We start from the raw sequence: 22818 nt of genomic DNA, 5'->3' as shown, positions 1-22818 counted from the left end.
CTTAGGCCAAACAGTGTTAAACTAAAGCACAGTCATTAAATGCACATGGGCAGTGATTAACCATCACCTTTTGTGGGGGTACATTTTTATTGTAAGATAGGTTGTTGTGAATGTGATCTACTGTAAAAAGGTTTGAAGCAGCAACATAAGCAAACTTTCCCTTGTTCCATAAAGATTAATGAACTGCAAAAGGTCATTTTCTTCTTGGAATTGCAGTTTGCATTTTGTCAGCAATCACATTTAGTTGGATCATTATTTCTTCAATAAATATAATTAAAATAGTGCATGTATGCATTTCTTTTTCAGTTGTGCTGTGTTGGTGTTGCATCACAGCTTGTACCTTTTAGAAAAATTATGAAAATGTTAAGGCAGAAAAAATATTTTGAAGATGATTTAGATGTTCTGAAAATTACATCTTGCTAACTATAAACTAATTTTTAGTTGTTATAGTTTTAGATAACTATCAAAAACTATAGCAGCTTTATGAAGGCTAAGGTTGTATTAGAATAACTATAGCAGAATGTGAAAGAACTGGTATGTGACATCAGCCTACACTCTATTTTATTAGAATTAGAAATCAAAAAACATAATCAAGATTTTGAATTGGTCAAGAATTCAGTCATACTGGACTGAAAAGATCTACCTTCTCATATGTTTGTTTTCTCTCTTTAATTCTCTTCGATCTCCACTTTCTACATGGCCAGTACATGAAAAAATGTGGGTTATAATTGAAAATCATTATGTTATGAGTGCTGTCAGTTATCATTTTCTCACTAATGTTTTCAATGAATAATCCTGAAGCTTTCTGTTTACTAGTGTATTAAAAGTGGTGTGGTAAAACCTTGTTAGAGATATTTTTTAATTGAGTTAATTTTCTTGACCACTTTTGTTTAATTCTTTAGCCTGGAGGAGTTGATTTCTTACATGGAAATCAAAGGCTCATGCCTTCTCATTTAGGGTAATTGAGTTCTAGAGTTCTAAAAACATGAGACATCATGGGCAGAAAATATACTCAGCAGATAAAATAATTTAGTGCTTTACAACCCATGCACAATGTTCACTAGACATTGTCTTCTTTGAAATAATGATTGCTTTACTGAAGTGAGTGGGGTATTCAGAAACTGATCAGGATCATTTGTTAAGATTGCAATTTATTATTTTACTTATTTAGGTTTTACAAGAAAACATATACTAATTTTCAAGGTCTCTCTTGTTATTTTTTTAAGGTGATGTACATGGGCCATACATATCAATGCCTTTTAATCACACTGAGTACAACATATTGGAAATATAAGTTTGTAAATAGAAGGGAGCAACTGACCATAAAAATAGCATGCCTGTTGTATTTTCGATTGGGTTGTAATATCAGGTCATATGATGTGATCCGTAATATAGCATTTAATATAAAATGTAGCCTAAAATTCCTCTTTATGTATAATTTAGTTTAGCTGTAATAAAAACACACAAGTTTTCCTCAGGATTTTTCACTAGCTGGGTGGCAGATTATTAGTAACAACGGAAAACCCTTAATGGAACAAAATTAGTATTTATACTCCTGTCTTGAGTGTGAGATTTAAGGGTGCCATTACTGCTATTTCAAGAACAGAACTTGAAGTAAAGTCAAATTCCACATTCTACTGCACTTATATTGCATCTTTTCTATAGAAAAGTATCCGTAGTGTTCATATCCTGCTTTGTGTCCTGTTAGTTTTCTGGATAGGCTCTTACTTCCCCATAACCTTGTATTGGATAAAGCTGTTAGAAATGGATGGATGAACAAGTATCAGTTGCAGTGCCTCCAAAACATCATATATGTTACATGGGATTTCAAATGTTTGCGTATTAGATATTTCTTTATGTGATTTAATTATGCTATTATTGTTTACAACCGTGGAAAAATACTGTGTACAGAACATCTTGGTTGAAACTACCTCTGGAATAGTCTGTGAGAATATGCATTCAAAAAAGGAAGAAGCACTGTACCTTTCTTTATAATAATTATGAATACACTATTCCTCTTTTGCTTTAAAGGCTCCTGTGTACCTCATTGAGAAGGAGGCTGCTATTTCAACATATTTCCTCTTGAGTCCTTTCCTAACATTGATTTTGACAGTACTTTTAACAGTACAGCTTGATTGATTTGTATCCAAAGAACTCTTCAAGTTCACAATGCCTTAGTGACGACTTAAATGTGAGTGTTTCTAATTATTAGCATTGTAGGTCTCTTATGACAAACGAATGATTTTAAATTATGACATACAGTTTATTTAAATATAAGCTTACCTGCTTCACTAAAAATACATAAGCATGGTTATATTATGTTTTATGGCATTTAGTATTGACTCTGTATTTTACACATTTCAGTTAATTATATTTTTGTATTATATTTTCAGTTAAATAGAAGTGGTAGTATTGTCTTAATTTGTATAAATTTAATGCATTTAAAATATTCTTTTTACTGTTAATATAAAACATCTAAGAGTTTGCACATTGTGACCATGAAATTTTCTTCCGGAGAATGCAATGCATTTTAACTCAATCTGCAAATTCTTAAACCTCCAATTTTGAAGAAGGAAGCTCATTAAGGAGGCAATAACTGCAATGTAACACGGTTTTAAAGATGCTAATACTATAAGGAAATCCATGTGATGAAGTTTAAGGGAGAATTTCTGGGTTCCTTCATCCTGCTGGAGATCAAAAAAGGCTGCAGCTGCTGATGTTGAAATGTGCATTTATGCCTGTGTTCTCAAGTGTTATCTCTTTCAAAGAATATGCATATTTCAGATCTTCATGAACGAAAACATACTGCCATTGCAACCAAGGCATTTGTAAGGAGATTAAAAAAGGGATATATACTGAATTCTACTGTCTGAATTGTGAATGTGTGCTAACACTTCTGATCATTTGAAATTACTGTGGGAGGCATGGTGGCGCAGTGGTTAACATTTCTGCCTTGCAGTGCGGGGGCCCTGAGTTCAATTCCAGACCCGGGGTGTTGTCTGCATGGAGTTTGTACTGTATGTTCTTTCCATGTTTGTGTGGGTTTTCTCCAGCTGCTCCAGGTTTTTTCCCACAGTTAAAAGACATACTGGTAGGTTAAATAGCTTTTGGGAAAACTGACCCTGATGTGAGTGAGTGTGTGTGTATCTGTGTGTCTGCCATGTGAATGACTGGCATCCTGTCCAGGGTGAACCCTGCCTTGCGCCTGTTTCTTGCTGGGAAAGGTTTCGGCTCCCTCGCAACCTTGAACTGGAAGAAGTGTTTAGAAAATGTATGGATGTTACAGTAGATAACTGTTCACTTTCTGTAGGTGTATTTATTGTGAATGTAATGCTCAATCAGCGTTGGAAGGAACTGCTTTTATAATTAGGGTTATGCTTCTAATAGCAATAAACTTTTTCTTAACACTATATTCTGACAGAACATGGCCACGTTTTGATTTTTTCTTCTTCAACAATATCGTTACTGTACAATGTGTTGTCTACATTAATCGACAGTATCGTATTATTAATTATAGTTACATGTACTCTGTAGCACATACCATATTTATATGCATCCACTCCCTAGGAAGAAGCATCCATGTAGCTTTTAACACAAAGACTAAGATTAAATTTAAGATTGTATTTCTGCTTAGTAACTTGCAGGTGACCTATGTCTTTGTGTGCCCTGCGACGGACTAGCGTGCCGTACACGATGTATCCTGACTTGCGCTTGCTGCTTGCCGAGATAGGCTTCACTTCCTGCGCAGCCCTGTATTGGATAGAGCAGTTAGACAGTGGCTGGATGGGTGATCAAATGTATGTAACCGGTTACCCCAAAATAAAACATATGTTGCATCATATTTATCATTTGTATTAATTTCACATTCAATGATATAAATGTCTCGACAATGAAGCTATATATTATATAGATACAAATTTTCCTTTTCGGTTTTGGGTTTCTAGGTCCCCAATACGTTTAGAAGGCACTGCATGTCCATGCGCACAGAGTAATTAATATTCCAAAGAGAAAAAGCCTGTATTATATGTTGTGCAGAGCTGTGACTTTCTCGAGGAAAAATAATATGATTTTTTTTTAGAAAAGCAAATAATCCCTGAAAAGGAATTGGTTGCTATCTTGGCAAATAATAAAGTTAGTCAGTGCATTATGTGCAGTTAATGTCATCTAAAGCTGTAATTCATGGTTTAAACTTAAGAAGTAATAATTATAAAATAATTGTTTGCTGTGTTTTGTGATAATGCTGCTATTAAATGAAATGTTCTGTTGTATGGTGGATAAATAAATGAACCCATGCATTTTTGTGTCAGCAGCAACCACAATGTATCCTATCAGATAATTAACTTTTGCAAACATAATGCTAAGAGAACGGAACAGAGGAAAATACACAATTAAAGTTTCTTATCAATTTGAACTGTTATTTGTCTGTGAATTTTACCCATTTGGGCAAGTATTTATCCTGCTGGTAAAGCACGTTTTTTCAGCTGCTCCCATCAATTGTGAATTGTCATTTTATTATGTGCTAACCCCTTCCATTTTCTGCAACATCTGTCATGAAAAACTAGAAAATGAAGTCCCTTACTAGAAAGTCTTGGACATTCGCTTTGACATCTAACTAACTGAACATGAATTTTCAAGTGTTTAACTGTAGTAGGTTTTTAGAAATGGCCTTCTAGTTTCTTAACATTTCTTCTGCAATTCTTCATACTCATCCAATTCCAAATATATTCCTGAAAAAATCCTAGTTGAATAAAAAAGCAAACCGACTTATTTATTAGAGATATTGGTGGATATTTGTCTATATAACTGCAATAGTTTATAAATTAGGTTCATGTATTTTTTCACAGTGCATCCCATGAAAGTCATCAGTTAATGTACAGGAGCAGAGTCAGTCTGTTGAAGATGAGACTTCATAGTAACCACCTTCTTAAGGCATTTGAGTTTCAAATGATCCTTCGTTTGTGTCTGTAGTACTAATCTTTTTGAAAGGTATTTAGGTCTGTCTAATGAAACATGATAGAATTTATGAAGTGAAGTTGAATTTTTGCTTGTCATAGCACCTGTCTCATTTGGCTTTAAATATTAAGTTGTTGTAGTGTGTCGTTTGCTGGATGTGTGGTACTGAATACTGAACTTCTGTATCTAATGCAGTATAAATAGTGAACAGACAATGTACACATTCCCAGCTACGAAAGAGAAATCTTGTCGTTCTGAGCAATGTGTCCCAAACCTGTCCTGACCACTTAGAATCTAATACCTGATCATTTATGTTTAAAAATGTTACGGAAAACTGCACATAAACCATGCATACACCAGACATTTAAAATGGATAAGGACATGCTATTATATTATGCACAATTCTTGGGTCTATATTAGAGGCTGGCTGCTTTGAAGATGAAAGGGATGTTTGTCAATACATGATTTGTGTCTTCAGTTGAGACTTAATGAAAGCCGGTGAATTAACTGAGTTGCGTTGCTTATTTGTGGGTAAGAAATATGTATATACAGCACAAAACTGGTATAACATATAAGAACTGTTCAAAATGCAAATTGAGGTAATTGAAGTATTCAGATACGTGATACAATTATTCAGAGTAGCAGGATACAGGAAGTCTCATATGTGATTGTGTTGGAGACCGAAAATCTTTCATATTTCATACAATCTATCCATACTTATGTTTTTAGTTAACTAGTACCCCAGTTTGAGTGTGAAAAGTATATTTTAGAGCATTTAAAAACCAATTTATGACTGAGAATTTTGATTTATGAAGACAATCATATGAAAATGGAAGTACTTCAGTGGATACATTATTTTTGTATGCTGAATTACTATTGGCAAAAGGCAATATATAAACTTCACAACTCTAGTATACATCAATTTTATTAAAAGTGAAATTAAGTTAAGTGATACTTTAAGCAGATGTTCATAATTAAAAGGTTAATTGACTTAGTTCACCTATTTAAGGAGTTTTAAGGTGCTGTCTGAGATATGATTTCTCCTTAACTCTATGAACAACAGGTACTATAGTAGTTGATAGTTTCAGATTATATTTAGTCCTTACAGGAAACCTCTGATGTTGTAAAAAACGAGCTTTTCTGCAATCTCATATAGCACAGCACTGAATTGATGTTTTCACTGAACATACATTCAAGAGAAACAATCTAAAGAATTGGCTATTGCAGAAAAAAGGAATGTCAGAACTGTTCTTCATGGGTAACAAACATTGTAAACTATAATTTAACTGTCCAAAACAACCTGGGCTAGTTCCTAATCTTGGCAAAAGAGCCTTGAGATACTTAATGGTCGCAATGTAAACAAGATCTTAGTCTATTAAATTCTGATTTCACGGCGACATGAAGCAAATGTGTAGGCTTGTTTTCAAAGAGTTTCTTTAACTTAAAATCTGAAAAATCTGATGAAGTTGTTTGCAGATAAAGATGGTGTGGATTGATTCAATGCAACATGTATGTACCCATCCATCCATTATTAAAAAGCAACTTATTCCCATTTTTGTAAGCAGTGCATGTAAGAACTAAGATAACTGAACAGAGATTACTGCCAGATCAACAAGAAATTTTACGGTCTGTGCCAAATGTTTTACTGATCCAGTGAATGCCAAGAGCAGTTTTGCACCTTTTGCCAGAATTGCTAACCTTGATCTCACTGGTTTTGAAACTACATGATCTAAGTCTAAAGAATCTAAAGAGGACAGGAGCTTTGTCTGTTCTTTCTAAAACAGTCTTTGTGTAACTAACTGCACTGTCCTGAGAGCTAAAAGCTGGAAGCTTGCATAGCAGTGCCATCAAGCATGAGTAATAGACTCTGACTACTGATGAGAAAGTTCCATTGAATTTGTACTGAGGGATCATATGCTCCCAGCTCTGACCTATTAACTGCTTTTCCAAGGGGAATCTATGCATTATTAATTACTCCTATAATAAAAAAGTAATGCTTTTATTAAGATTTGTCCATGTTTTAAATAAATTAACTTAATGGTTGTTATGTTTGTGTCTGAGCAAGAGGGTATGTTATGAATGTCAGTAGAAGCTAGTTCTTAACCAATAGCAGTATTGATTAAATAAAGCCTGGTTGTGTTTAATTTAATTGAATATTCTCAGAGAAATAAATGTTCTATCGCTGACAGAGTAATTAATACAGTCACACACATTTATACAGCTGTTGCAAATGAGCAGAAGTAATAATTACTGTGAGTTATATTCTAGTTCACAGGAAGTATTTGGGAAGGCATTGAAATTAATATCTTCAAAACTTAAAATATCAAACAGCAATTGCATTGTGCAATTCAGTAGTTAGGAAAAGATTAAAGATATTTAATGCTTTTAATTTCTTGTTGTCTTCAAAGCTAAAAAATGTACTTCCTGTTTTCAAAGATGTGTGATCTACTTAACATTTACTTAATGCACGAAGACAGCCCTATGTGCTATCTGAAATGGTAGTGCTAAGGGTGAAGCTGTGTCTGTAAAAGCCTGATATTTAATGTTCTGCTACTTGAATTCATGTTAAACAAACACTTTTCTGTGTCAGCTTGACCTAGTATGGATAGCATGGTGTCATCTGGAAGAAATGGGATGTGGTATAAAAGCAAACAAAACAGTTCTTTCTTTGTGCTTTGTCTACCCTTATCATGGCACCGGTTTCAGAAAGTCAGACTCCTTTCCAAAAACTCAGTCGGAAACATGTACTTGAAAACACAGTATGTAAATTGATAAAAAAAGCTGTAGACAAACTAGGGCAGTTCATTGCTTTTCTGTATTCTTATAGAATTGATACTAACCAATTCTACAGCTATGTTGTTGTAATAAGATTCACATTGAGTATTAGTGACAACAGTCTTGATTTACCGTATGAAGTCAGCTACATTACGTCTTCTTATTTGCCATTTATACACACGTTGTGCACTTAACCTACGTGTTTGCACATTTGCGCATTATTTGTACCAGGTTTTATGCATTTTTTCGTCTTTTGAAGTTGCCAGGGCAATTACTCTAAGAGCTCAGAACTGCAGGCCTACACTGTGTGCTTAAGCCGGGTTTATCTTTCATTGAAGAGCATTTTTAAAAAAATTATAAGCCTGCATTTGTCCTGTACTTGGGAGAATTTAATTTTCCTGCTGGACTTGATAGTTTGCTATACAGTTTGTATGAGAACATCCTAAGTCTTGAAATAAATGCTGTTGAACATTGTGAAAGTCTAACCTGGGGAGCATCTCTTCATTCTGTACAGTATAAGTTCACCTTCAAGTTGATTTGGTGCTACGTTCTCTGTTCCAGGTTCCCAGTAGCTTCATTAAATGTTCTATGCTGTTATCTTTCAAAAAGGCATTGATAGCAACATCCATTTTGTTCAGAAAAGCCTAATAATTCATCAATATTTTAGGGCAGATATAACAGGCTGGAAAGAGTATGGTAAATGAGGTTAATGACATCTTTAAACGTTCTTTTCATCCAGCTGTCCTAATCACCCAAAATTTGTCAGACTGCCATGGAAGTGTTAGGATTAATTACAGTCCTCTTTTTTTGAAAGTTAAATATTCAGGGACGAAATAGGAGCTTTTCAAATATATGAAATTGAATATGTCAGAAACAGAATTGCATAAGGAAAGTAGTCTTCACTTTAGGTTTCTATAAAGTCTGAACACATTCATGTTCATAGTGACCTTTTACTTCATAATTTGAAATCAGATTTTCGTATTTTTTCATCACCCCTCGTGAGGTGTCAGTTAATTCTAATGTTTGTCATTAAGCCAAGCTGCTAGGATGGCAGTTTAACTAAAAAAAACAATGTTTTTCATTAAATGTAGCACAGAGGAGTATGTTCAGCATTGGAGTAAAGGAGCTGTGTATTATAATTTCAAGGATCGCAGATGTCTTTTGGCATAACTAATTAAAGTGAAAAAAGGATTTGTAGCATGAACTTAAATTTTCATAAGGAGATTCAGCTCAGTTAAGTTTATGTTTTTCAGAGTTTTTGGAAAATGTCTCTTTTTATGAGATTTAGGAGAATTATCTACAGCTGTGCTTACCAACTCAGTTTTTTTTTTGGCCATGACGTCTGTCTGTTCTTTAAATTATCATGCCATGGCGCTGAATGGGACATCAGAACAGAAAGATGAATGTCTGTCCTCATCACATCCAGTCAACTAAAAGACGCTGCAGTCATTTGAGCACTGGAGGCTGCCTTTAATTTATGAAAATACTAAAAATCTTCTCGTATTTTTTATTCACATTTGTGATGAGACAGGTTAATATTTTATTCATATTGCAGAAGAGCTTTCTTATTTTCAAAAGCACAGCACGACAAGCTAGAAAAGGGGGGAATTGCAAAACAGCACGTAACATTCAGCGCATGTTGCATCTTAAAAGAAGTCAGTAAGTAGGTCGCTTATGGCAGGGGTCTGCGATGTCCCTAAATACTGCTTTGCTTCATTTTAGAATCCATCTACTAAAGGCCTGAACGTCGCATTTTAAAGATTGACTGGAGCTTTCAGTCACCAAATTATTCATACCGTGTCTACCCACGTTAAAATGAAAATGGAGCAGTGGAGAGCTTTGAAGCGGAACTTCCTTTCATTAAGTTAGTGAATATGACAGGGTTATATAATGTCCCGGGGAGAGTTGAAGCTATACACGTCACTAACCTTTTAGCTTGCACAGGCTTTACACTTTTCATTTGTTTGTGGGCGAAGGCTTAACACTGGATTAACTGAGCAAGTCCCTGTATTAATTCAGGTAGATTAAGCCTGTCCAGATAAAGCAGTATATATTCAAGTGAAGGAGGGGGCAGGGATGTATCCTTTTTGCCACTGGTTTGTTCTCTTACAGAGGCTTAGAATTTTTTAAAAGCAAAAGCAATTCTTTCTCCTTGTCATACTGGTTTGTCATAAGCTTTTAAGTAGGGATTTTCTCAAATACCGGAATGCCATTAGTACAGATTTTGTGACGTGTCTGAATACACAATCTTTGATGTCACATTCAGGACTGGTATCATAATGCTGGATTGTAGCAAAGCATCAGTTTTGACACTGTCAGAATAATTCTTCGTAAATCATCTTTGGAAAATTAAACCCTTTTTATGCAGTAGAAAATATCATGGTCATCCTACAAGTATCAATGCATGTTAAGGTTGGAACAGAGAATACAGCGTGTCAGCTGTGTATGTACCTATCTTTATTCATGCACTGTAACAGTATACAGAAGGAAAGGACTTGTTTACAGAAATGTTTCCAGTCCTGCTTCTTTAAATTTCTGTGTAATCCATTGGTTACTGTAACTCCATACTGAAAATGATTCTAATTTTAGATGAAACCATGATCTGGCCACCAACAGACAACTCACTTTCCAGCCAAGTACATGTATACTATCACCAGTACCATGTTTACTATATGAAGAGATGGATGCACAGACGGTGTAAAAATAATACTCCCAAAATAATTATTATTGATGTTAGTATTATTTTGATGACAAATTCACATCCTGAATTTGTTTTTTGAGTTTTGTTTTAGAAATTGTTTTTAATTCCATGATGTTTCTACAATAAAATATAGAGATGCATAAGTATTAAGTATGAGGGGAATTTAGAGAAATGCATTTCTAGCTTTTAATTGTGTTTCTAGTTATTTACTGTGGGGGTAATACACTGCCTTGCGAAAGTATGTCTCCCTTCCAAAGGTGTCCTGTTTTCTTTAATTACAAATGGTTTATACTTTTTTTTTCAAAACAATTTGAAGTCCAAACCTATATTCTCTAATCGAGCTATAAATAAACAAAGTGTCAGCAAAAAGTGCAAAGAAAAATCAAAAACTTAAATGTGTTAATTGCAGAAGTATTCACTTTCTTGCTATTACAAACCTAAATTAGTTTGGGTACACAGAATTACTTTGACAAGCCACAAAATTAGTTGACTGGACTACCTGAGAGTCTGCTTCCTGTTTTTTTTAAACATGAGAACTAATATAAATACTAGATAACTTATTTCTGTTATCAATCTGAAATGACTACACTTTAAGAATGAACCGTTACTTGTTGGACCAATATCTAGAACACTGTTGTGTCTCCCATGTTGATCTCTTATGAACTGTCTGGTGTTTTATCAGGACATTCTCAGTCATTTGGCTCACTCTGTGAGATATGATAGAGGCCAATGGCATCAACACATAATTTAACAGTACATTTACTGTCAAGGAACCAAAAGAGTAACAGGTTTAATTGCAATGTACTTAAGACAATAACACTGGATTCCTTTACACTACAGGAACATAATTTAGAGGAACCAGGTATGCTGGCTTGGTATAGTAATTCATCTCTGTCTCAGATTATAATCATATTACAATTTTCAACATCTGAATGATATTTTAGCGTAATCTTTAAGAAAATGCACTATTTATTGTAATTTGAAGTTGTATCACTTATGATTTTATCCTTGTTATATAGTGATTTTGTGTAAAGTATAGATATAATTGAGACATCAAAAATCAATATTTAATAATAAATAATAAAATAATATCAACATTAGCTTTCTTTAAACAATCAGTGCTAAAATAATTAGGGTAAAATTGTGAAATAAAGAGTATTGCTCTTTGTAAATAGTACAACTTTCAGTATTTGAAATGTTGTCTTGAATATGACATTAATATTTTCCTTGTGGTTTGTAATAAGCTTTACAATTTGTAAGTCCACATATTTGCTCTTTCATTTTTCGTAATTTATAAGATGCGCATCCTCTGTAGCACATCACCATATTGATTGTTTCTTGTTGCTCTGATACAGTATGTCCATTTACAATGGTTGTAAAATGAAAATAGTATTGACCATTTTACAAAACATATCTGTCAAATTTTAAAATCTTCCTGGATATGAAAGTAATTTTCTCAAGACCATCACAATAAGTGTGGGGTCAGACCATTCCTGTAAATCATCTTCAAACAAACAAACTGCGGACAGAGGGTGTAATAAAATTAAGGAAAAAGATTCTTGTCTGGTCTGGTCTGCACAGTGTTACAGTGGTTCCACAGCAATGCATATCTGTCATTTGTAGTAAAATATTAAGTGCTCTAACTGTATTTCCTATTTCTCATTTGTATATATGCTGTGGACGTCATTCTAAATTAACCACAGTTAACTTGTTGAACACACACACACAAAAATAGAAAAACACACATTGGAAAATTGTGTATTTACCTTTAAAAAGAGAAAATGCTCTTTACACCTCCGCCTCAGCCTCCCCTCTCTTGTTGCCTGGCACATGAGCTTCTTAAAATGATGCTTTCTGACATTTCAGCACTGAAATAATTACAGACCTTTATTTAGCCAGATAAGTCAACTGAGCACAAATTCTCATTTAAAACAGCTTACCCATTTTTATACACTAGGGCATTTTGCAGGAACAATCGAAGGAAAGTACCTTCCTCAAGGGTATAATAGCAATACCTCACCTGGAATTTGAAGCCATATGCTTCCAGATCCAGAGCTAGAACCCTTGACTCCATGCTGCCAATACAATGTCACCTGCTGTCGGTTTGTGGGTGTACAACATTACACAAGATTGGATATGCAACCTAAAATGGTTGAGGAACGTTGGCATAGTAGCAGTTATGTTACAAGCCTAAACCTGAAGATGTAGCCTGTATGGGCAATTCTTGAAAGACTTAGTAATGGACAAGGAGAGATTAAATATATCAGATTTGTTGGGGTTTAATTATCAGTTAGATTGCAAGCAGATACAGGATAATGTGTTTCCAGATAACACAGCCCTTTCATCCTGGATCTATTGTGTGCTCTGGGTTTAAGGACACCTGCCTGGAGGTCTTTTAGTTTGTTTTTAAAGATGAGCGAGTCAGTCACATGAACATGTTTTGTGAGCAGCTGGTGCTTTGTTTATCTTCTTTTGATTTTGTTTCACGTCTCTTTGTTGCTTTTAAAGTGGTGCCTTCAGATTCGATTTCTATTGTCAGGATCACTCTGCCCAACGATGGCCACCCCTCTACTTGGCAGATAAAAGGTTCCTAAAAGCCCACTGCAACAATTAATAAAGCACTGTTTTGTTGCAGAGCGACAGGTGGAGTCACACCTTATTTTGATCTTTGTATTCCCCTGGGAGAGAAATTAAAATATTTTAAGCCTGCATCTGTGCACGATTGCAGTGAAACGATGGGCTTAGTAACGAACAGAAGTTTCATTAACAGAGAAAATTGATACTCTCTGAAATGTTAAATATGTAAAAAAAAAATGTTTATACTGCAAATTGCAAATGTCATTGAGTCTGAGAAATCAATGAAAATTCAGAGTTCTATAAAAAAGAAGCATTTTAATTAGATGGATGCCTGTGGGGGGTGAGGGTATGCAGTGATTATGACTTACGGCGTTTGCTTTAACATTTAAAAATAATTTGGAAATAAATCAGTGTCGATGTTAGTGCCCTTGATAAGGCAGGGTGGAAACACACTATCGTTGAAGTGAGCTGCAGCTCTGGAGTCTAGCCAAGGCAATGCTTTGAGGGACAGTATAAGATTTAATGCTGCTGTCTAACGGACAAGTTTTTGAATGCTTTGTGAGTGGTAGTAGTGTTACATTGCAGCACATGCAGACAGGCCAAGATAACATTATCTTCCATATGGAGATGTCAGACAAAGAAAGTGCTGTTTGCCTTTACTCACTCGGTCTAACTTGTTTTATGCCTTGTGTGTGTGTTTTGGAAACACAAAAGCAGAGGACCAGTCAGGGTTTGGAAATCTTGGATGACCTATCAGGTGGTTGCCAAGAACATATCATGTCTGTGTGCTATTCAACTAAAAGCACTGGGTTGGTGCCAGGCTTGTGGCATCGGGGGTTAATGAAGTGTGCTGGAATCTACCTCACACATTGTTAGCTGAGGCTACACAGTTGTCGAGAAAGGTTATAAATAGTGGATACTATAGCATTGTCTTTCAGTGGACGTAAACCGATCTTGACTTTGAAGTAATTGTTTTTTTTGTTTGCCTCTTTCAAAGATATTAACAAGATTCCCTGTCCATAATAGCTGGGTGGGTCCATGATACAAAGGGAATCATAACAAAATGCTGGAGTAGACCACGTTTGAGGTTTTCCTGCTTGAGAAAGAAGTTGTATTTGCTCCCTAAATATAACTTACTTGACTCAGCAGACACAAGGCAGAAACACAAAGGATACATAGCTGTACTCTTTTTGTTCTGGAACTAGGATTAATTGTGCCTAGAGATAAATAGGCAACTGATAAATATTAATATTACCTTTCCCAGTTATTAAATGACTGCATTCTCGGGAATGTTGTTCACTTAAAAATTGTTCACTGCTCAGACACGCAACATATTTAAAGTGCTTTATATACAGTAAATAACACAGCTATTGTTTGTATGTTACAGTTAAGATCAAAAAGTATAAACACTTAAGTATTTTTATCTCATGTTTATGTGAATGAAATACCATTTTGAAAAAGGTTGACATTTTTATTCTAATTCTTTGTGCATTATAAAAAAACAACAGTTGGTACTCATAATCCTTTTAGAATCATATTGAGTGATAGGGCAGTTCTCACATCCCAAAATTATTTATACTAATGTGCGTAATGATGTTGCCTGGTTGTATTCATGTATGGAAAAACTACCAGGTGCAGCTTGAGTCAAACCTGTATAGGGTCTTCCCTGTGTTTATAGCTCCAGAAGCTCTAGCTCAAGAGATAATTTAAAAATAGATGTTAAGATCAAAGTATGGATCAAGTTGTGTGGTAAATGGAAATGAAACAAGTTTTAAAAATCAGTGAAATGTGAACAGGTAGAATTTTGTAAATGCCCATTTCAGTGACTGCAAGTATCTTTAATAGCTTGAACAGTGTTTTGCTAAATATACCACAGATTGCAGCAGTTCATTAAATCAAGAGATGTCTCCTGGTTTGCAGCAATATCTCTCCTGTTTGTTTACTTTTCATTCATCCGATTGATGCCCCTATTCAAGAACAAAAACGTGTCATATTTAAGGATGGATTTCACAAAGTCATTGTTTCTTTTATTCTTTTCAGCACCACCAAAGTTTATAAGAACTCCCACTGACCAGACAGGAGTACAAGGAGGAGTAGCGTCATTCATTTGTCAAGCTACTGGAGACCCAAGGCCTAAGATTGTGTGGAACAAGAAGGGGAAGAAAGTCAGCAACCAGAGATTTGAGGTATTAGGTCTATTGTTCTGATGTAAAATGCTCGACATTTGAATGCTCAAAAGTGCTTGGTTCTCCACATAATCCAGCTGCCATGCTTGCGTTCTTGGATGCATTAATGGGCTTTAATAATCACTTTATCAGGCTTTTACATGCATGATTTAAATGAGAATATATGCAGAGATCCAGGGACAGATTTGTAATTAAAAAGCTGCCTTGCCCTAGATACCTAACTTCATCTGACATTTGCCTTCTTTCAGCTAAGTAACAGCTTTTGCAAAAAAAATGTTGATTATTGTGCAGTGCAATGTCAAAAGCCCCTTTTGCTTTTTTGTGGTTTTTAAAAATGCATGCATTTTATCATTTTGCCAAATATTTGATTCTAATCTGAGCTTAGGCTGTGCAACATTAATACCCACACATAATTGCTGAACACTGATAAGATTCATATGAAGTTCTGTTGCATTTCATTAAATAATACTGTTGCTTTTTAAATGGAGGTTCTTAACTGAAGTTTGGGAGGGATGGCAACAACAAAGCCACTTTCTCCCAGCTGTTCTAAATGATCATCCTGATGTCCCGATGTCCCAATGTCATTTCTTAAAGCTGTATATGTGTGTATATCATATACTAACCCCTCTTTTTTGCATTTCGTCTCTTTTCACCCCTCCTCTATCACATCTCCACCTTTGCAACAAACCCTGGGTGAACTCCTCACTTGCAAGGGATCCTAGCTCCCTTGTCCTGTGGCCAGGAGGCTGGTCCTCAGCCAAGAGAGTTAAGCTAAATGTCACCTTACCTAAATACTCAGTAAAAATCCTCAAATGCATCTAATTCTTGGGTATCCATATTCCTCTTGAAATCTTTTTGTATTTTAAATCACCAAACACATTATCAGTAATAGAGCTATGTTTTTGCATTAAACTGAAAATCTAATCTTATCAGAGTTCATCACATTCATTTAAAGCTGCTTGTTGAATGTAGAGTGCTGGCTTCATACATGTGGCGCCATTGGCAGAAACACCCTGACATAGTCACCCTGCGCTCACTCACATGTGTGCTTCATTTCTAATAAAGCAGATTTTCTTTCAGAGCCCAGAGAGATCTCTCTTGTCCTGTACATTCAAACTGGGAGAGATCAGTTGCAACATCACATGCAGTTGCAAAGAACGCCTAAGCACAAAGCGGCATGTTCATGAAGGTCAAAAATCCATCCAAATAATCTGTACATATTCAGATTCAAAACAAATGCAGCTACTTTCAAAAGTATTAAAGACAAAAATGTGTAATTATGCAGGTATTTCTTTAAACAGTGAGTATACGGCATGTGGAGATATCTGAACAAGTTACCATACAGTTGTTTGTTTTGGCATTTGTTATATATTGTTGTTCAACCTGTTTGATCAAAAGTGTGGGAGGTGGTCACAACTGTCTTTTGTATTTTATATCACTTTATATCATCGGAACTTGTTCTGTATTGTTTTTGAAGCACATTCAAATGTTTGTTGCATTTCTTTCCTTTGATTTTTTGTGGCATCTGTCTGTTAAATGTATTTAAAACATTGGGCTCACCTAACTTTTTAGATTAGAAAACATCTCAAAATATTTTAATGCTAGTGTGAATCAAAAATAAAGTTTAATTTGGTATATGGGTGAGGTTCTTATCTGTGCAAATGCCTTTCCTAGGGTTATGCCTAGTCAGTCCCCTTTGCCATCTTTAATGTTATTGGAATTTGGTCATTTCAAGTAAAGACTTTTTTCATTTAACCAAGATGAAGGTGGACATTTGTGAAGCTGTTTACAACACTAGAATGTAATTAATTTAGCACTCTGTTGAATGAAAAATTGAAAAGAACCCACTGTGCCAGTGCACGTCAAGCCAAAACTAACCAGCAGCTAAAACACTTTGGTTCTTATTTTCCCTGTAGGCAAACTTAGCAAGCTGCCCACTCCAGAGTAATTGGATTACATTATCAACTTGTCCACAGTTATTCCAGAGGGAAAATTTATTTTTTTATCTTTAGAGTTATATCAAATCACATTGCGTATGGCTGTTTTGACTTCAAGACAAATTAGATTCACTGTGTTGCAATTTATTAAAATATATGTTTTGTTTGTAATAATGGGCTTCACACTAAATCATCCAAACTCATTTTTAGATCTGTGATTTTACTTTGATAGTAGTGTTGCCTATATATTTAATAACGCTGCACATTTATAGTAGCTTGACTTCCTTGGAATTCCTTGGAATTTGAATTAGAACCAAAAGGTCAACTGATATGCTATGAAAAACATGAAAAGTGAATGCAGCCGGTTTTTCCCCTTTGATAAAGTCTCTGTTACATTTCTGAGAAGTCAGTGCATATCATGAACTACAGAAGCAGACCAGAAGATTGTTTTATATCTTGATTAATATTTTCAGAAGACCGTCCCCTTTTTAATGATTTGCAATACAGTCTATGACAGTTGTTTCAATCTGGAGTAAGAGAAATCTAAAAGAACTGAAGGTAACCATTATGGTTAATAATCAGTCATGATAAAGGTCCATCAAATATTGTGAACAAAAAAACTCCTTTAACATATCTTGTCTCTCACACCTGCAGGTGATAGAGTTTGACGATGGATCTGGGTCTGTTCTAAGAATTCAGCCCCTGCGTACTCCGCGAGACGAAGCTATATATGAATGTGTTGCCTCCAACAGTGTTGGAGAAACAAGTGCTTCCACCAGGCTCACTGTTTTACGTGGTAGGTCATCTTTTCTCAGCAACAGAATAATATAATTAACTCTTGTTCCTTTACAACTTGTTTTACTCCCACCAGCTGATCAGGTAAGCTGAAAGTCTTTTTTTCATTCATGTAGTTTTAAAAACAAATATATGTATAATTATTCATTGCATGCTGATTTAGCTCCATTTAGATAAAAAGAAAACAATGAAATTGCAAGTCAAGGAAGACTTAAATGTAAGATTGATCTGCTTTGTTTTATTTCCCCTCCCTTTAAAAAAATCTCTACACACATTTGCATCCACTTTTCCCAGCATGTGGACCACATTTCCAGTGGAACACAAGAAATGCAAATTGCTTTTGGAGGGTGACCTTGGGTGTTTGCAGACACTGCTGATTAATATGTAAATACGTGAAGGCTATTCTTTCATTGCTAGCACTGCTTTAGTACCATCAACTTTGCTTAGTAGTAATCTCATTTTCTGCTACATGTACAAAACCTTTCAAGATCAAACATGGGTTTTAGTATGTGAAAAACAGAAATAAAAGTAAACTGTAGTAACCTTTTTTCTCACAATTATTTCTCTCAAATTATTGTAATACGTGTTGATACATTTCAGTTGAATTTATAAAGTTAATGTATGATTTTTTTAGGTAGTTAAAAGAAATGTATTGTAAAGACAGTAGAATTAATATGAGCATTAAATAGTCACTGTCCTCAGTCTATATGACTGTTACTTAATTAGTGGTTGATATACAGTATACTGTACATGTAGTAGATAAAAATGGAAACACCTAGCTAAGTACACCAAGTATATTGAAATAAAGGTCTTCCACACAGGTGTGGCTCATGTTAATTAAGCAAATAACATCCCAGAATGCTTAGGAACATGTATAAACGTGCTGGGCAGGTCTGGTTGCCTATATTTATGGCTGGAATGGCTGCAAAGAAGACCTCTGTGACTTTGAAAGCGGGGTGATTGCTGGGACGCGTTTAACAGGAGCTTTGGCTATCACGACAGCTCAGCTTGCTGATGTTTCACAAGAAATGGTGTCTAAGGTGATGTTAGTATGGGCCTGAGGGAAAGACATCATGGGCAGCAGGGAGTAGAAGTGCATACTCCAGGATCAAGTTAACCTTGCTTTAATTCGAAGTGCAAGGTAAAACAGGCGAGAGACTACAAATCAGTTGACTGCAGATTTTAACCTAGGGCACAAGCAGCCAGTTTAATCAAAGTGGTCCAATATGGGCTCCACAGAGCTGGATACCATACCCAGATTACAGTGCGTGTTTGTATATTCAGTGGTGAAAAGAGCATGGACAGTAGCCCACCAAGCAGTGCAGGATGGTGATATGGTCTGATAAATCATACTTCGCCACGTTCTTGACAAATGAATGAGTACACTTTGTAACACCAACCTAAAGACCTGAAAGCACCAGCCTGAAAGAACTCTACAGCCAGGAGTGCTTGGTTCCAACAGTAAAGGGTTCTGGTGGTCATTTAATGTTGTTTGGCACATTTTCCTGGCAATGTTTGGGTGTACTTATTCCCATAGAATGCAAGGTTAATGGTAGTGAGTAATCATCTCAGTAGTAGCATTTCTTTCCTGCTTGGAGTGGTGTCATTCTGGATGACACTGTCCCAAACCACAGAGCATCTGTGGTCACCCAATGGTTTGATGACCATGACACTGATATTATCCATTATTATGCAGTTGTGGACTGCACAATCAAGAGATCTAATCCAAATCAAAGCATTTATGGGATATAATGCCATCAAAACAGACACTGGCTTAGGTATAGAACAGCTGAAAGGGAAAGTCCAAGACCGGAAAGCGTGGCGAGAGATGGCCTATAGAATCACCGAGAGTCGGATCCGACTGACCAGACAACATCATCATCAATGCCATCTAATTTATAATGGCATTTCAGAGAGTTTTCCATCTCCATCAACTGGGGGTGAGTTTTCTCGTGGAAGAATGGTGCTGAATTCCTCCTGTAGATGATAGTCCATGCCAAGATACCAACAGGCTCTACTTGCCAGACCCTGTTAAGACTTTACATTGGTAATGGTGGTATCTGGTTGTTTGTTGTAGGATTCCAGGCTATTCATTTCAACAACATGGCTGAGCAGTTTCTTCTAGATAATCTCAGACCTTCATTAAATGAACTGCTTCCTGATTTCATTGCTAAGTTGTGTGTCCTTTCATTCTATATTCATTTATTGAAATACTCAAGAGGTTTTGTAACACAGTAACTAATTACCCCATTAAGGTGCCTGTAATTGGTCCACCTTATTTGGAGTTTTTCATGCATTTTTTTCATAGTTGACAGACAGCTTTCTCCCGATTAAAAAAATGTTAATATTTACAATATCGCAAAATATACTGCTTTCTAATACTGTTTAATACAAATATGAGTGTATGCTTTTTAAATATAACTATGGTAACACAGACCCATATGTTTACCACATTCACACATGTTTCTTGCATCTTTAAGTAGCCACCCCACACAGTGTATATTTTATCAATGAATTCCACCTGTTGGTTTGACTGGTTGCACAAATCACAGCTGCAAGAATTCATTTGGTACAACACAACACAGCTGCCAGTCAGTGTGGTTCTTGCTTATTTTTGCTCATCCAGGGCATTGACACTGTTATTGGTGCAATCAACACCTTGTTTTAAAGGGAAAAACAATCTGTGACTTCAACAGCTCCACATTCTTTTCTGAAACAACCAATCGCATCTGCTTCACTCCACAGCCCACCCAGCTGAGAGATGTTTGCAGAAATGTAATGTGGGTTAAGACCATCAGTTGTCAACCACTAGCATGTTACGTCCAGTGAAGCAAAATACTGTGACTTTACATATGACCAGCACATGTTATAATTTTCATTGTGAATGTGTACCAAGAAAATGGTACTTTCTTGATTTAGCTTTTACGTGCAAAGCTCTAAAGTAGAATTCTCTTTATTTTCACCTTGTACTGTATATACTTGAATCATTTAGTCAAATGATTCTTAATCTGAGGTCCTGGAAGCAAACTTGAAGTTCCCAGTATCTTTTTTTCCACACTCTAGCCAGTCTGTTTCTTTGTCTAATTGTTCCATAGACTGACATCATTTTATACAATATGGGTTTTTTATTTTTTAAAAACTTTAAATATATATACTGCCAATAATCCAAATACTAATGAATCAAAGTGTTTTCAAGAACAACAATCTTTAATTTAGTTACCATAACTAAGGCACAGCATAACTGAAATGGTTGTGCCTTTGTATATAAGACCAAGTAGCTTGTGTTCTTTTATTTACTTCACACCTAAAGTTTGAAGGCCTTTTCTATATAAACATGTACTTCTTTTCCAGAGTGTCCACCTTTGTTTACTTTATATATTCAAAATCTGATTAATCACTTATGTATGCAGAATAATGCAACAAATTCACCTTCTTTTTTAGAGATAATAAATGAATGGCTTTGGGCTGTTTTTGGTCTGTTGTCATGCCAAATAGATTAAAACATTGTTAAGCCAAGTAGATCATTCCTTTTGAAAAGATGGTACTGTAAAGATGGCGTCCAGTATTTGTATACTGTGTAATCATATGTTGATAAAACAGTCCATTAATTGATTTCAATAGAGTGGGACCCTTAGCTCATACAAATCATGTAAAAATCTTTTTTTTCAGATTGAGAGAGCAACTGCCTTATCTGTTAAACAGATGAATAAAGCCTTTGCAGGGTCTTCACCTATTGTCGTATCTGATGTGAATGGTGATTTCCATTGTAGGTTGTCATTTACTACAATATTCACCTCGTATTGAAAAGAAATGCTGAACATACAGGCATGGAAATACACAGCAGTGTTTGCTCTGAAGAGACTATTTTGTATTCTGTGACCAGAATTAGCATGTTTATTACCAATCCAGTTCATTCTGTAGCCTCCTTTGAAGATGAGCATGGTCTTTTGCACCTGCTGAGAAAACATTGCTTTTTCAGCTGATGTGATAAAGTCTGGAATGCAGGATAGCTGTGAGAGGGACGGCACACAATGAAGAGTAGGCTCCTGCTTACAGCAAAGAATCAAAAACAGAGTAACGCCAAAGAAAACAAACTTCTGCTGTGGTTGCATTTGCTGAGCCTGAACACCTGTCTCATTCAAGTTTATCCGTGTAATACAGCTGAGGTAATACTGAGCAATAACCAAAAGCATAGTAAATGTAGTGTTTTTTATCGAGAAATGTCTAAAGAACACACACATGTTTTTTTTTTTAAATAAATTTGGCATCTGATCTATGAAGATAAAAATAAAAAATATCCATCATTCATCAGAAGAACATTAGGCTGAGTGGCGACACCACACCCTGAATGTGATGCCAAAAAAAAACTTGCAGGGACAGTTTAGAGACAAAGATCAACCCAACCAATTGTATTTGGAAGGTGAAAAGAAAGACCCCATGCTGAAAAGGGGAGGAATATACAGATTCCTCTCAGAATGCGATGCTATCTGGGATCTAACCCATTACACAAGCCAGTGTGCTGTCATGCCACTGTGCTGTCAAATAAAAAAATACATATTTGTTTGTGTATTAAAAGAGCTTCTTGTGGTTTGTTTTCATTGTGTCTTTGAATGTAAATAATTGTAATTGTACTTGTAAAAAAATGAGCATCCTCCCCAGGAATCCCCTTATATAATATTCTATTTTGTATGCCATGTGAAGATCGTCAATATGGTCGTCAAAGACACGGTCCAGTCCTCTTCACTTGATAAACTAACAGTTTAAGACAAAAACTAAACCCCTGTTGTTGAGAGGGATTTGAATATTGAACATATTCTGAAATGAACTTGCTCTATGTATAGTCTTAAAATAACACCCTTTCCGATTCCATAGGGTAATTTGAAGCTGCCAGCCC

At 35.5% G+C, this 22818-nt stretch overlaps 1 protein-coding gene across 4 annotated transcripts in view; it reads left to right on the top strand.

The window, feature by feature from the left end:
• Positions 1-22818, top strand: part of ptprda (protein tyrosine phosphatase receptor type Da) — a 220830-nt gene that overhangs the window by 83313 nt on the left and 114699 nt on the right. For all 4 annotated transcript variants that reach the window (XM_088913056.1, XM_088912288.1, XM_088911463.1 and 1 more), the window contains exons 3-4: positions 15047-15192; positions 17784-17925. In XM_088913056.1, coding sequence (XP_088769182.1) covers positions 15047-15192; positions 17784-17925 — 288 coding nt within the window. The remainder of the gene's footprint in view (positions 1-15046; positions 15193-17783; positions 17926-22818) is intronic.

The sequence above is a fragment of the Atractosteus spatula genome, chromosome 1, assembly GCF_055471065.1.
Source record: "Atractosteus spatula isolate fAtrSpa1 chromosome 1, fAtrSpa1.hap1, whole genome shotgun sequence".
Taxonomy (NCBI): domain Eukaryota; kingdom Metazoa; phylum Chordata; class Actinopteri; order Semionotiformes; family Lepisosteidae; genus Atractosteus; species Atractosteus spatula.
The sequence above is the reverse complement of the archived record's forward strand: the minus strand, read 5'-3'. Positions and strand labels throughout refer to the sequence as shown.